We start from the raw sequence: 15577 nt of genomic DNA on the forward strand, positions 1-15577 counted from the left end.
TCATGCTATACCAAGGGGGAATTCTAAGAACCTGGTCCCACGGGCTGGCCTGTAGCTCACTCGGGAGAGTGTGGTGCTGATAACACCAAGGCCACGGGTTCGGATCCCATATAGGGATGGCCGGTTGCTCACTGGGTGAGCGTGGTGCTGACAACACCAAGTCAAGGGTTAAGATCCCCTTACCGGACATCTTTTTTTTAAAAAAAAAAAAGAACCTGGTCCCAGGCCTGGTCAGCTCCTTGCTCACCACTAGAATCATCTGCTTCCTGGACTCTAATCTTACCCTGAGTGTGTGTCGATGGGGTGGGAAGGGAGGGAGGGGAGGCTGTTTTTGTAACTAGATGAGAAAATCATCCGTGAAGCATCTGCTGCTAACTAAATTGTTCTTTAATGAACTGCCACAAGGTGTCTCTGCAGGGAGACCAGCCCAGGAGGGAGGATGGATTGACCCAGGAAGCCTTGACACTCTGGAGGGAAAAGCCCACCAAACCTAGATCCAAGAGGTAATGAGAGACCTATTGCTTCTCTGCCCCCATGGCCTCCAGAAACCTCAAGGGGTGGTACCTACTGTTCGATGGCCGACACATCACTGGTGTTAAACTTCCCTCTGGTGAGCAGCTCTGGGGTGATCCGCCCTTCAAATAAGAGGCCCTCCTTGGCCATCTTGACCAGGATCAGTCGAACCAGCTCCCCCATGTACATGCCACTGACCATCTTCTCAAACCTGCAGGAGAAAAGCACACGGGCACTTGTCAATCCTTCGTCCGTGCCCAGCACTGGTCAACGCGTGAGGAGTGGGACAGACTCAGAAGGAGAGGAAGGACTGCCTCATCACTCACAAGCTCACAGGCTTGTGGGCAGGCTGACCACATTTTCATGGGATCAGACGATGCAGGGACAGGCAATGGGAAGCGACTCCAGAGGGCGCTCACCCGCACCCCACACCTGCACCCAGCAGCACACCCCGGAGCAGGAGCAGGCAGGGAAGGCTGCCTGGAGGCGAGGGGAATGTTAGGATTTAGACTGGGGATGACGAGAAGGCCCCCAGACAGAAATGAGCAGAATATAGTAACCTCTTACAGTACCGTATGCTGTACTTTTTAAAGGGCTTTCACTCCCTCATTTATCAGCGACATGGGAAAGAGGTGGCCAGGAACATTCTCCCTGTTTCCCAGCTCAGAAAGGGTAAATGTCTTCAATGGGGCTGTTGTTGGGCCATTTATTGGTCACCCCCTTGGCATCTGTTTTCTCCTTTTCCAGACGAAAGGACCAAAATTTGCTTTGAGGAAGTCATTCCTCCCCTGCTGACCTCACCCCTGACTCCAGGGGTGGGCTCTGAGCAGCTGAGAACCCATCACTCGTACCACTGCTCAGCCACAGTCAGGCATGGGCCACTCACAGTGTGAACCCACTCTCCTGCCTCCCTTGGGTGGTGTAAGCCCAACACTGCTGGGGAGAGGTGGCCACGTGGAGCCTCAGATCGAAGCCAACACACACTGAGAAGCGGGGCTTGGTGCCATGTCTGAGCCAGATTTAGCCCTGTGTCCTGGCTGACCAGGGCTAGGTGGAGCCCCTGCACAGAGCAGAGCAAAGAGGCGCTCCACGTGGGTGCAGCAGCATCTCCTCAGAGGGAACCCAGCTGGCACCCCCAGAGCTGGCTATGACACAGCAAAATGATCTGTTCTAGTCAGAGCCAGCCTGGGAGCCAAGATGCTGCTGGGACCTGAGCACCCACCCACACAGGGAACAGAGCCACATTAGAAATACAGCCCTCATTGTCCCTGCTCCTGACAGGACCAGACAGGACCTCCCGGCCACAGCCATGCCAAGGATCCCCAGCAGGAAAGTATCCTTCAGAGTTCTAGCTGAAGCTGCCACCCAAGCCCTTTAGTAACAGCCAGAATCTCAGGGCTGGCAGGAGCTGCAGTGGAGCTGCTACTGTGCTACTCACCTCTCTGGGCCTCAGTCTCTTCACCTGTATAGTGGGGATAATGGCAGGGCTTTCCTATGATGCTTTGTGGAGGATATGGGTCAATACAGGTCACACAGTGCTCCAATGTCTAGCTAATATTGAGTGGTTATGGCCCTTCCTATGTGTCTGACACTTTTCCAAGCACTTTACACGCATTAATTTATCATCATTATAACCCTACAAGGTAGACACTACCATTATCTCCATTTTACGGATGAGGAAACTGAGGCACAGAAAGGTAACATGCCCATGGACAGAGCTAAAAGGTGGCAAATCCATGTTTTGAACCCAGTTAAATCTAACACCAGAGGTTAAGCTCTAACCACTGTGCTGTTCTGCCTATCTGGCAGATGGCATCATGCAATGTTAGCTATTACTGTTAGGCTAGTGTCTACTTGCCCCATCCCTAACACAGCCTCTCTGCTTGTTCTCCTCCAGCTCCCTCCCTCCCTAGGCAGCCTGTCCCTCTGTTGGGCAGTGTGACAATAAGAAAACTTATTCCGTTAGGATGAACTAACAGCAGCCTCCCACACCCTCTACCCACTACTTCTTACTCTGCCTTCTAGAGACACTCAGAACAACCTGCTCCCTTTTCTTCATGATGGTCTTTTACATACATAGATCCTGACACCACTTTTCCAGATAAAGGAGGCCCTAGGCCAGTGGCCTGTCCTTTCCCAGTCCCCAGAACCCCCATTGGAGCAGCAGAATGAGTAAACAGCACCTCTTGTGAGCCTCTCTCTGCTCAAGCCAAATGCTCATGGGGACTGGCTCCTCCTTCACCAACCAACCTCCCTTCTGCTCAAGTGAAATCAAGAGTCGTGTCTGCCTCTCAGCAGCCAGACACCTACAACCACAGACCAGCAGCAAGGGGCAGCACCATGCTGTTCCAGTGCCTGCCTACTGGTGGACCCAGGCGGCTGGGATGGGGTAGGGGGCTGTAGCCAGACAAGGGGGGGGGGTGTCAGTGAGCAAGGATTACACACCAGGAAGGAGTTCCCCCAGCAGCCAGGTCTGCTGCAGCTAGCAGCCCAGGAAAGGAAGAGGAGGGAGAGGCCTACGGGCAGGCAAACCAGGATCAGAGCTGCCAAGAGAATCTATGGAGCAAGCAGAGTGACAAGTGTCTGGGGTGGACTTGAAAACATGCAGTACTCCACTACCATGAAGACTAGAGAATGCTCCCCACCGACCACGTCTGCTGTTCTGTGGGGCAGATGTGAGGGAATAATGGGGAAATGGGATTCGAGATTCTAGATATAATGTAGAAAACAGAAGAGCAACGGCCCAAGAAGACAAAAGGGAAGGAGAAGAATTAAAAATAAAAGGTGGGACCAAAATCTATAATACAAGACAGGTACATGACAAGAATATCAAAGGCCTGGATGTCAGGGCAGTAGGGGGGAGGCCAAACGTCCAACCCCTTTTAGAGATAGATCTTCCAGTTCTAGGATAAGGCTGGGACTCCTGAATACTCAGAGCGGTTCCTCTGCTGCCTCCCCAAAGCAGCAATCACCATTGAAGGCAGGAGCCACAGAGCTATGACGACAACATCCTCCCTGTCAACTGTATACAGTAGGTACTCAGAAAATGCTAACTTCAATCAAAACAAATGAAATGAGTGTGTGTGCAGTGGTCTAGAGCCCACCTGGACACTGAGAGCCTTTGCACAAATCTAACGCACCCAAGTTTTAAACCCTGGTTAAAAATTGGAATCACCCGGGAAGCTCGCGCAGCACTGAAGACAGGCCAGCCCAGGACGGCAGCATCAGAGCTGGGAGGGTGGCAGCAGGCAAGAGGGTGCCTGGGTATCAGCATGTAGAAATGTGTTTCTAAACCTTATATTGATGCTAATATTTCTGTATTATTAATTTTCAAAATGTTTTACAGGGACACAATCATACTATAATTAAACCAAGAGAACATTATATAAAAAGTACTTTAAGAGTTGCAGACTCCACAGCTGTGCATCTAATAATAATAATAATGCAAATTTGATGAGCTTTTCTGTGTGTGATCACCTCGCTTTATGCTTTTCTAAGCTCTCACCCCAAATGTTCCATTAAGTGTCCCGTTAGTAAACATGACAGAAGTCCTATATGTGGCTAGAAGAGAAGGTCAAGGACTGACTTACAGCTGTTTTCCAGGGTTGAGGGACCCACGGTCTATCTCTCTGTCAAATTCAGTCCGGATGTCTTCTAAGGATCCATCATCCCCAAAGGCCCCCCATTCCGTGTTGATGCACATCCTCCCCTCATCTCCTTCCACCAGATCAATGTGCCTCAGTTCCTCCATGTAGCAAGCATTGGTACCAGTGCCTGGGAGAGACAAGATGGGAAGCTGTGACCACACAAGACAGAGAAGGCAGTGCCTTCCCACAGTGTGGGCTGAATGAAGGAATGAACAAAGGGGTAGATGTTACCAATGATCAGGCCGACTTCACACTGCTGGTCGTCATAGCCACAGGTCATCATGGTCCCCACCGTGTCATTCACCACAGCTACAATGTTGGCGTGATAGTCCTGGGGAAAGATAATGGGTGTCACCATCCACTCACACGTGGGAGTGGAGATTGCCAACCCTCAGAGAGGCTAGCAGGGGAGCTCCAGTTTTCCTAACCTCCACTGTTCCTGCGGGTGGTGCTGTTTCATTACTGCTGGTGCTCAAGTTAATTGGATTAGAGTACAGTGATTACATTATGAAAACTGTACAGTCCCCTTAATTATCTGACTTAAGATTCTTTGGGGAGTGGATTCTACTCATGGAACCACATTCCTCCACAAACCACTGCATGAGATGCACATGCACGCTGCAAGGCATCCCTCTGCCCCTGTCCTAACCCTAGTATACTGCATCTGTGACAGCTACTCCCTGAACAGCCCAGAGCACCTCTGTCACAGGGAGGTGATCCCCTGCCCAGGCTTGGTTCCTTTGGGCAGCATTTCTGAGAGCTCAGCTTTGAACCACCCCCCACCCTCTGGGCTCTGGACCCTCACCTCTCCCCTGCCTGGGTCTTCAGACCACGGTGCTACTGCCCCCCAGGAAGGGCCTTGGGCTGTTTTAGGATGCAACCTTCTTCCCACACCCCTGACCCCTGTGTAGCTAAGGTGGAGGACCCAAGAGAAATTACCCCTCGCTTTTTGATGGCTTTGTTAAGCAGTGTGACCACATCTGCTCCTTCCACACCACTCGCTTTAAATCGCTTCGTCCAGGTGATCAGGATGCCCTGAAAAGGAGAGAAGATGGGTTTGGACAAGGGCTGAGAGGCCTCCAGCCTCCCCAAGTCCCTGGGCGCACTGCTCTAGGACAGGGACAAAGCACAGGCCCAAAGGGGCTAAGTGGCTTCCTCCAGATCACACTGGGGACGGAGCCAGACTCTGTTCCATCTCCTATTGTCCACATGATGGGTTTCACTGGGGACTACCATGGGGTGAGAAAACGTGCTCACAATATCCAGTTCACACCAGAATAAATCAACTGGCCACTGGTATAGTCGTGCCACATAACAGGCAAATCTACCTGGATGTCAGCTGCATAGCCATGCATGAAGAATAAAAAGAGAGCAGAAGAAATCCCATTAGGATCTGATCACGTTCCCCCCTTTCCAACCAGACCTCGGCTTTTGCAGCACCAAGGAAAATAAAAGCCAGAATCAAACTGGAAAGAGAAACAAAATGCTGGAATAATTCTTGGCTTGAGCTTTTAAGAGCCAGGTCCTGGACATTTAAGGGATATTGTTGACTAGATATGATTTATACCTCTTCAAAGTGCTGGAACTTAACCCCCTATGTGTAGGGGATGACTCCACTATTTATATGATCCCATATCTGTCTGCACATGAATAGAGAAGCATCAGGAAGGACAGACATCCATGGTGACCCACTTGAGAATGTGAATGGGTAGAAATTCTTCTTTTTGCTTTACAATTTTATCTTATTTTAATAGTTTTATATACTGCTTTTGTATTTTTTTAAATAATCAAAGATACTAAAGAATAAAAATAATTGTTATACTTGGCTGTTTTTCTCTGAATATGGAAAGTCACTATAAATGCAGGAGAGGTGGAGAGATTCACAGTCCAGCCCTGGATGCCTTCAAGAGATGACCCAGGGATGGGGATCCTGCCCACATGGGCCCTCATTCATGGTGACAGCCTTGCAGACTGGAGGACGCGCGGGGGAGGATGAGCTCTTGGTGAGAATTTGTGGTTCTTTGCTCAGCAGCAAGTGTGGCTAAGCCCGGACACTGTTTTCTTCCCCTCAACTCTCACTCCCCACAAAAAGCTTCAGAGCACATGGCTATGGGAAGAACGTGGGGTTGGAATCAGGAGACCTGGTCCTATTTCCATACCTTCTGCCCATTTCCTTGTGGGCAGCTCCCCTCGCTCCTCGAGGTTCTCTGTGCTCAGCTAGAAAAAGGAGCTGGTCTAGATCTGGACAATCTTGAAGGTCTCAGCCAGCCTTGAGGAGTGTGCACAGGCCTCCTGGAGGGGTAAGTTAGTCTGTGATCCACTGGCACCCTGGCAGGCAGCCTGGCCTACCCCAGGAAGTCCTCCCTGGACAGGAGTCAAGACTGGCAGATGGGGCACCTACCTTTGGTCTCTTTCTATGCCCACAGTGTCCCTCTCCCAGGCACATCTGCTCCACCCTGCCCGCTCTCCTGCCTGTGAGGACATGCCCTTGCTGCTCCTGTAAGACCTTCATCCCTGGAAGACTGCACCTTCTGGGGGATGGGCCAATCTGAAGGCCATTCTGTCCCAGGGCCTGGCCTAAAGCCGGCACAGGGACATCAGTCAGCAAGCAGCTGCTGGATGAGCGAGTGAGCAGCAGAGGAGCACAGTTCACTAACATCTCTCCATTCCCGCGCCACCTCCTACCTCTCATGGGGAAGGCGGAGCCCAGACCCATCTCTCCCCAGGAGTATGACTGTCACATCTCAGTTCTTGAAAGCCAAGAGATACTTGGTCCTGACGACAGGCTTTGCAAAAGGGTTTGGGAAAGACCCTGGAGGCCAAAGTGGTTTGAAAACCTTGGAGGTGCAGTGATGCCAGATACCAGAGAAAGCACATGTTAATCCACAGCAGATGGATAAAAGCCAGGATAGCAACTTCTCAGAGGCATTTAGACCTGTTGGAGGGTGGGGGGCCCTGGATGGGAGGTGGGGCCTGGGACTCTGGTCCAGGATCTGCCATTAACAAACCCTGTGACCTTGGGGAGATCTCCATCCTCCATTTGGAAATGAGGAGCTTGGCCTGCTGGGCTCTGAAGTTCCTTCTTTCTGATTCCATATATTACATAGATGTAAGGGCTCCAGCAGTATGAAGCAATGCCTGGAGAGGCCACCTACCCTACTGATAAAGGGGCCCAGGGAAGAAGCCTGCAAGTGTGGAGGGTGCCCCACGCCCCAAACATTCCCATCCTACAGCAAAGCAGGCTGATTACGAGCATGGGCTCTGCTGCTTCCTAGCTGGGTGACCTTGGGCAGGTTCTTAACCCCTGAGAGCCTCAGTTTCTTCATCTGTAAAGTGGGAATCATAAGCACTTAACTCAGAGGTGTTTGAAGATTATGTGAGTTAGCCGTGAGGTACATACTAGAACAGAGCCTGGCACGTGATGGGCCCTAATAATTTTAACTATCAGAACTCCTATTATAAGGAATATATTCAGAGGTGGTTGCATGTGTTTCTTTCTGTCTCTCCATGCAGAAAAGGAACAAGATTGCATCTATTTATTTTGTATTTCTGCAAGTGCTCTGCAGTACAATGCTGTCACACAGCAGGTATGAGTCCATCCTTACTGAACAAATGAATGAATGAACCAACAACACACAGGAAGTGGGTGCAACAAGTCACCTGGGAGGTCAACAAGGGAGCCACGGGCCTCTCTGGGGCTGGAGCCGCTGACCAGCAGACGCTGTATAGAGGCGGCCCTGCCACCAGAGGGACGGGGCCCTAACCAGATTCACAGTAACCTGGATGGCTTCCAGGTAAATGCCACACTGCAATTTTGGCAAAGCGCTTCCCCAACTCTCCATTGACATTAACCCTACCTACTTCTCTTCACCTGCTTGAGTTTAATAAACAGTCCTCTGTATCTGGTGGCCACAAATACCATGATTTGTCTCCAAAAATACATAAATAACTACAGGAATTTTTAAAATAAACACTACATCATGATCTCACATTCATTTCTGCAAATGTTTTTAAGAAATTCCAGGCATGCAGGACATCCTGTAAGCAAATGGGAAAAGGAAAGGGAAAAAGGGGTTTGTTAGCTTTCCCACTCTGGGGTGTCCACGGAGCCCAATAATCCCAGGAAGTCCTTACCTCATCTATTTTGGATTGTTGGCAAGGGAAAGAAAATGTGAATCCCACAGGCAGTCTCTTGTCCTTGATATTCCTTTTCTCCATGAAGTCTCCCAGGCACTCAGCAACATGATCGAAAAGCTGGAGGAAGCACGAGAGAACAGTCGGGTGGGAGAAAGGGGACTAGTGTTTCAGGGGAAAATGTACACGATCCCCTCCCACACACACAGAAAGGAGCACGGCTGCCTGTCCTCACAGTACCTGGAGGCCCTTCTGAACAAACACGCTTTGTGCGAGGGCAGAGAACTTAGAAAGGACTACTCCATGGGACAGCACGGCTCCTAGAAGGCATTTCAAAACCTTCAGATGGAAGTAGCCTCCCTGTGGTCACTATGATGTGACCTGGGTACTAGGATGATTTAACAGTAACAGAAAATCAGCTTATCCCTCTATAACACACAGGCCATGGGTCTCCATCGGCCACCCAGGTGGAGGGGCCCTCTGGCCCTTTCCCATGCAGCTTATTTCTGTAAATCCCATAAACTCCATGGGGAATTCCACAGCCTCTAGCCCACTGGAGTGATTTAACAATCTTCAGACTATCGTATTTTTATTTTTTACTGAAGTGTAAAGGGAATATAAAAAAAGTACATGCATCTTAAGTATAAAGTTCACTGGATTCTCACGAGCTGCACCCACCCATGTCACTAGCACCCAGATCGGGAAACAGTGTTACCCGCATTCAGACTCCCCTTCATGCCCCTGCAGTCACTACGGCTGCCACCTGACTTCTAACACCCTCAATTAGTTCTGCCTGTTTGTCTACTGTATATAAATGGAAATGTGCACTCTTCGGTGTCTGCATTCTTTCACCCTGCCTTATGTGTATGAGAGTCATCTGTGTTGTTGTGTGTCTTTGCAGACTGTGCATGCTCATCACTACACAATATTACATGGGATGAATATACCACAATTTATTTACTGGATTGCAATTTAAGTTTGCCTGCTCTATAACACATTACCTACGATTTATTAGGTGCATACATATCTTAGGAATCCATCTTAAAAAGAGCCCAGAACACTGGTTCCCTAGTTTCTGCATGCATACTGCCAATGACGAGAGGCTCACCACCTCTAAGTAACCTTTTGAGATCTAATAACTCTCCTCATCTCTAAAATATAATACAGACCTAAATATAATACTCCATATGTGTTCCAACCAGAAGAGAGCTTAGTAGAACTAAGAACTTTCCTTTTCTTTATCTCTATACCTCTATTAATGCAACCCACGCATATATATGCTCTTTTGGCAGCCATGCCACAGTCTAGGTAACCTCCCTGTCTTTTTCACATGACCATCAGGACACACTATACCTCCCTTATACGTGGAATTAACACAGCCACAACAGAGCTTCTTGGAGCCCAGAAGAAGGCAGTGTTGGAAGGTTCAAACCACAGTTAAACAGAGCAGTCCTAGCCCAAGCTCCCAGACATGGCCATCTGCCAGGAGGCTTTCCTTACAAGGGAGTCCATGAGAATAGGCCACTACTCATTATTGCCATTCCCATTTCTTCCCAAAACCATTGGCCCAGCTCCAAAGTCAGACTTTGCTGCCAGGGTAATGGAAAACCTAGTCAATTTTGACTTAGGAGCCTCTGTCCCTGAGTCACTCTTACTCAGGCTACAGTTGCAGCTGGCATCTCTGACAGAGGAGACACATGACCATGCTCCCTGGAGAAGCCTGGCTAAGCTTCCTGAGACCTACATTTCTGACTGATATAAACCCATTACTAAGTCTGCGCTTGCGCCCCATGCCGCCTGCACTCAGAGCTGCAGATTCCCCTACGGCATCAGGAGAGAAGGCCGGGGCAGAAGGAAGGCTGTGCAGGAAAAGTCAGGGAAGTACCTGGGAGAACTCAGGCTGTAGAAATGGATTCACATGCCTGGGGCCTGTAACGAGCTCCCAGACCCAGGACAAATACAACTCCCCAGAGTGCTCTTTAGGAAGGAAAGGTCATTTCTGAGGAATGCCCACATTCCAGGGGCTAAAAGCCTGCTCAAGGACACAAGAAGCTACCCTTGAGCTAACCTCTATGTCTGTTCCAGGAAGGGAAGTTACCCACCCTCTCTGGACTCAAAATTTTTTAGTATCTAAAAAGACATCAACTGTTTCTTTCCTGACAACATACTCATTATTTTAAAAATACATACATACAGACTCAGGCCCTCTGACTGAAGATGTCAAATAATGACTAAAATAAAAACTTAAACATTTATTATTCAAAATTCCCAAACTAAATCAGTGGTATTTTAACAATGTTGCATTTGTGCTTCTGAAATTATCAAAGTTTAAAACTGCATTCAGACTTTTGAGATATCTTGTGTGTGTATGTGGAGAGAGAGAGAGACAAGGACAAAGGACATACTTAACAATTGGGGAATCTGGATAAAGGGCATATACAGGAGCTCTCTGTGCTTATCTTAAAACTTTTCTGTAAGTTTATGAAAATCAATAAATGTAAAACATCACATCAACAGAATGAAAGAAAAAAACATATGATCATCTCAATAGATGCAGAAAAAGCATTTGATAAAATTCCACATCCCTTCATGATAAAGACTCTCAACAAATTAGGTGTAAAAGGAAAGTATCATAAAACAATAAAGGCTATATATGACAAACCCACAGCTAACATCATACCGAATGGGGAAAAGCTGAAGGCTTTCCCCTTAAGAACAGGAAAAAAACAAGGATGCCCACTCTCACCACTTTTATTCAACATAGTACTGGAAGTCCTAGCCAGAGCAATTAGCCAAGAGAAAGAAATAAAGGGCATCCAAATTGGAAAAGAGGAAGTCAAGTTGTCCTTGTTTGCATATGACATGATTATATAGAGAAACCTAAAGACTCTACCATAAAACTCCTAGACCTGATAAACAAATTCAGTAAAGTTGCAGGATACAAAATCAGCATATAAACTAGCAGAAAAAGAAATCAAGAAAGCTATTCCATTTACAATAGCAACAAAAATAAAATAAAATACCTAGGAATAAATTCAACCAAGGTGGTGAGAGATCTCTACACTGAAAACTACAAAACACTGATAAAAGAAATTAAAGAAGACACACAAAAATGGAAAGACATCCCATGCCCATGGATTGGACAATCAATATAATTAAAATGACCATATTACCCAAAGCAGTCTACAGATTCAATGCAATCCCCATCATACTACCAATGACATAGTTCACAGAAATAGAAAAACAACTCAAAAATTTATATGGAACAACAAGGGACCCTGACTAGCTAAAGCAGTCCTGAGCAAAAAGAACAACATGGGTATATCACACTTCCTGGCTTTAAAATATACTACAAAGTGATAGTAATCAAAATAGCATGGTACTGGCACAAAAACAGATACAGAGACCAATGGAACAGAACAGAAAATTCAGAAATAAATCTACACACTTACAGCCAACTCATTTTTGACAAAGGGGCCAAGAACATACAGTGGGGAAAGAACAGTTCTCTTCAATAAATACTGGGAAAAGTGGAGATCCATATGCAGAAGAACGAAACTAGACCCCGTATCTCTCATCACCTACCAAAATCAACTCAAAATGGATTAAAGACTTAAATGTAAGACTCAAAACTATAAAACCTTCTTGAAGAAAACATAGGGAAACACTTCGGGACATAGGTCTGTGTAGAGTATGCATAAAGCAAATGTACTTCACAGAGCCTGGTTTTCCAAAGCCTTGAAGTTTCAAACATTGACCTTGCAAAGGACAGGAAATTTTCCCCAGGCTATATAGTCTCTGGGGTTCGGATCCCATGTGGAGACCGGTTCCCGTTCACTGGCTGAGCGCGGCACGGGCACAACACTGAGGGTTGCGATCCCGTTGCCGGTCCCCGGTACGGGCGCGACACCGAGGGTTGCGATCCCATTACCAGTCAGTAAAAAAGACAAAAAGGAAAAAAAAAAAAAAGATAAAGAATTGAAACACAACAAGGTTGCTGGCTCAAAGACAGACAGGTTACTGATTGACATGTAAAGATACTGGGAAATTGCTGTAAGAAGAGAATGTCTGCTAAAATCAAGCTTTTGTTAGTAGATTGACTTAAATGCATTATAGAATGTCACTTTACTGAATGTTACCAGCTTCTATTGTTAAACTTGTTAAACAATAGTAGGTTGACTTAAATGCATTATAGAATGTCACTTTACTGAATGTTACCAGCTTCTATTGTTAAACTTGTTAAACAATAGTAGATTGACTTAAATGCATTATAGAATGTCACTTTACTGAATGTTACCAGCTTCTATTGTTAAACTTGTTAAACTGTACTTAGCAAAAACCCCACCTATGTTCTCTTCCTGTAACTTCCTGGTCTGGAGAATAAATGCAGGTAGAGAACCCCAATTCATGTTTAATTTCCCAAATGGAAGGAATGCCTCCGTCTTGAGGATTCCGGGAGATTAACCCCTTTTCAGGGCTTCTCACTGCTCAGAAAAGATGGGCTTTGAGTAATCTTTGGCAGCTCTGTCACCCAGGGGAAAAGGGGTGACAAATCCATGGGAGGCAAAGCAACAGGTCTGGGCAAAGACTTCATGAATAATAGTTCAGAAGCACAGGCAACAAAAGCAAAAATTAACAAATGGGATCAGGTCAAACTAAAAAGCTTCTGTACAGCAAAGGAAACAATCGACAGGGCAAAAGACAACCTACAGAATGGGAGAAAATATTTACAAACTATGCATCCAACAAGGGATTAATATCCAGAATATACAAAGAACTCAAAAAACTCAATAGTAAAAAAACAAATAATATGATTTAAAAATGGGCAAAGTAACTGAATAGACATTTTTCAAATGAAGACATACAAAAGGCTAACAGGCATATGAAAAAATGTTCACCATTACTGATCATCAGAGAAATGCAAATCAAAACCACAATGAGATATCATCTCACCCCAGTTAGAATGGCTATTAGAAAAAAGACAAAAAATAACAAATGCTGGCAAGGATGTGGAGAAAGGGGAATGCTTATATATTGTTGGTGGGAATGTAAATTAGTATAGCCACTGTGAAAAACAGTATGGAGATTTCTCAAACAACTGCAGATAGAACTACCATATAATCTAGCAAACCTACTACTGGGTATATATTCAAGGGAATGGAAATCAACAAGTCGAAGGGATACCTGCACTCCCATGGCTCTACTGTCATGGCCCTATTCACAATAGCCAAGACTTGGAACCAACCTAAATGCCCTTCCATGGATTACTAGATAAAGAAAATGTGGTGTATACACCCAATGGAATACTACTTAGCCATAAAAAAGAATGAGACTCTGCCATTTGCAGCAATATGGATGAGCTTGGAGATTATATTAAGTGAAATAAGCCAGGCACAGACAGAGAAATATCACATTATCACTCATATGTGGAAGCTAAAAAAGTTGATCTCATAGAAGTAAAGAGTAGAATAATGGTTCCTATAGATTGTTGGGGAGAAGGGAAAGGAGATGAGGAGAGGGTGGTCAGTGAATACAAAATATTAGAAAGAAAGGAAAAATGAGATCTAGGGTTCTATAACAATATAGAGAGACTACAGTTAACAAAATACTGTGTATCTTTGAATAGCTAGTCAAGATGATGCTGAATGTACCTAACACAAAGAGATGACAAATGTTTGAAGTGATAGATGTACTAAGTGCCCTGATATTATCAACGTACACAGTATGAATGTACCCAAATATCTTTTTTTTTTTTTTTCGGTGGCTGGCCAGTACAGGGATCTGAACCTTCAACCTTGGTGTTGCTAATACCATGCTCTAACCAACTGAGCTAACTGGCCAGCCCCAAATATCACATTGTATGACATAAATATATATAATTAGCATGGGTCAATTAAGAAATTTTAAAGAGAGAAAGAAAGAGAAATGGAGAGTAGAAAAGTGGTTACCAGAGGCAGGGAAAAAGTTGGGGGAGAGGAGGCATTGGGGGAAGGTTGGTAAACCAGTACAAAGTTACAGTTAGATTAGGACAAATAAGTTCTGGAGCCCTAGGGTGACAAATAGCTAATAATATTGCGTTGCTTATTTCAAGAGAGCCAGAAAAGAGGATCTTGAATGTTATAACTACAAAGAAATGACAAATGTTTAGGTGACAGACATGCTAACTATTCTGATTAGATGATTATACAATACATGCATGTATGGAAACAACAAACTGTACCCCATAAACATGTATAATGAAAAAAATTAAAATCTTTTAAAAAAAACTTCTCTATAAGTTTAATATTATTTCAAATAAAAGATTTAAAAATCTATTTAAAAACTCCCCCAGCTAACAAAAAATTTTTAAAAAACCAAAAATTTCCCATACCTTACGGAAGATGAGAATCCCCTAGACCACAACCCCAAGAATTCACCACTGTTCGTGGTCTGTGAGTGTGAGTCGCTTCAAAATGAGGACCCTGGTTTACCAGAATAGGCAAAATGAGGACCCTGGTTTACCAGAATACTCCATAGGCAAATAAGAGATCTCAGAAAGATGTGCCACCAATACTTATTTCTAACCTAACACCAAACTTCTGGAGGAGAGGTTCCCTTTTCATCTTCCAAGTCTCTCCCCTCATTCCCTGCACTATTCTCCTCACCCACAGCCCTCACATTCCCTCACCATCAAAAAATAATAGCCAGGTAATAGATAGATAGGAGGTAAAATCCAGCCTAGGAGTTCCAAGTTGCTGTAACTGTAAATCTGGAGCCAGTTCTACCACTTATGAGCTGTGTAACCCAGGGGGCTAATTATTAAACAGCTGAGCCTCAATTTTCCCACCTGTAACATGGGAATAAATCATAATACCTACCCCAGAGGGCTGTTGTGATGATAAAATGAGTTAATACATATAAAGTGCTTATATCAGTGACTGGTACAGGACAAGTACGTCTGTAAGTACATGCTATAGTGATACTACGTTATTATCACCATCATCATCTTTTCAGACTGCTTAAAAGGGGCAGAGGAAGACACAGAGACAGCGGGAAACAAAATGATCCTAGAACCGAGAAGAGGGGAGGACAGGGACAGAGGCTGGAAGAGATGAAGGAAGTTGTGTGGTGGACACAGTGAGCACACGCTTGTGGGGGGCTCCCCCTTAACTAAGAAACCTGTCCCTAAAAGGTCAGGCCAAAGCCCACAGGGAATGTTTGCAGCACAGGGTGAGAGTCCCAGTGGTGAAGGCACCGGGCTTGGGTGGCTCAACCTAAGGACCACAGGGGAACAGTGACAAGCC

At 45.8% G+C, this 15577-nt stretch overlaps 1 protein-coding gene across 1 annotated transcript in view; it reads right to left on the reverse strand.

Annotated features, from left to right (window-relative positions):
• Window positions 1–15577, reverse strand: part of HK1 (hexokinase 1) — a 71451-nt gene that overhangs the window by 21370 nt on the left and 34504 nt on the right. The window contains exons 4-8 of the mRNA XM_008587685.1: window positions 8295–8414; window positions 5100–5195; window positions 4392–4491; window positions 4104–4287; window positions 569–724 (exon numbers count right to left, since the gene is read on the reverse strand). Of these exons, the coding sequence (XP_008585907.1) occupies window positions 569–724; window positions 4104–4287; window positions 4392–4491; window positions 5100–5195; window positions 8295–8414 (656 nt within the window). The remainder of the gene's footprint in view (window positions 1–568; window positions 725–4103; window positions 4288–4391; window positions 4492–5099; window positions 5196–8294; window positions 8415–15577) is intronic.

This window comes from Galeopterus variegatus, unplaced genomic scaffold, assembly GCF_000696425.1.
Source record: "Galeopterus variegatus unplaced genomic scaffold, G_variegatus-3.0.2 Scaffold4496, whole genome shotgun sequence".
Classification (NCBI taxonomy): domain Eukaryota; kingdom Metazoa; phylum Chordata; class Mammalia; order Dermoptera; family Cynocephalidae; genus Galeopterus; species Galeopterus variegatus.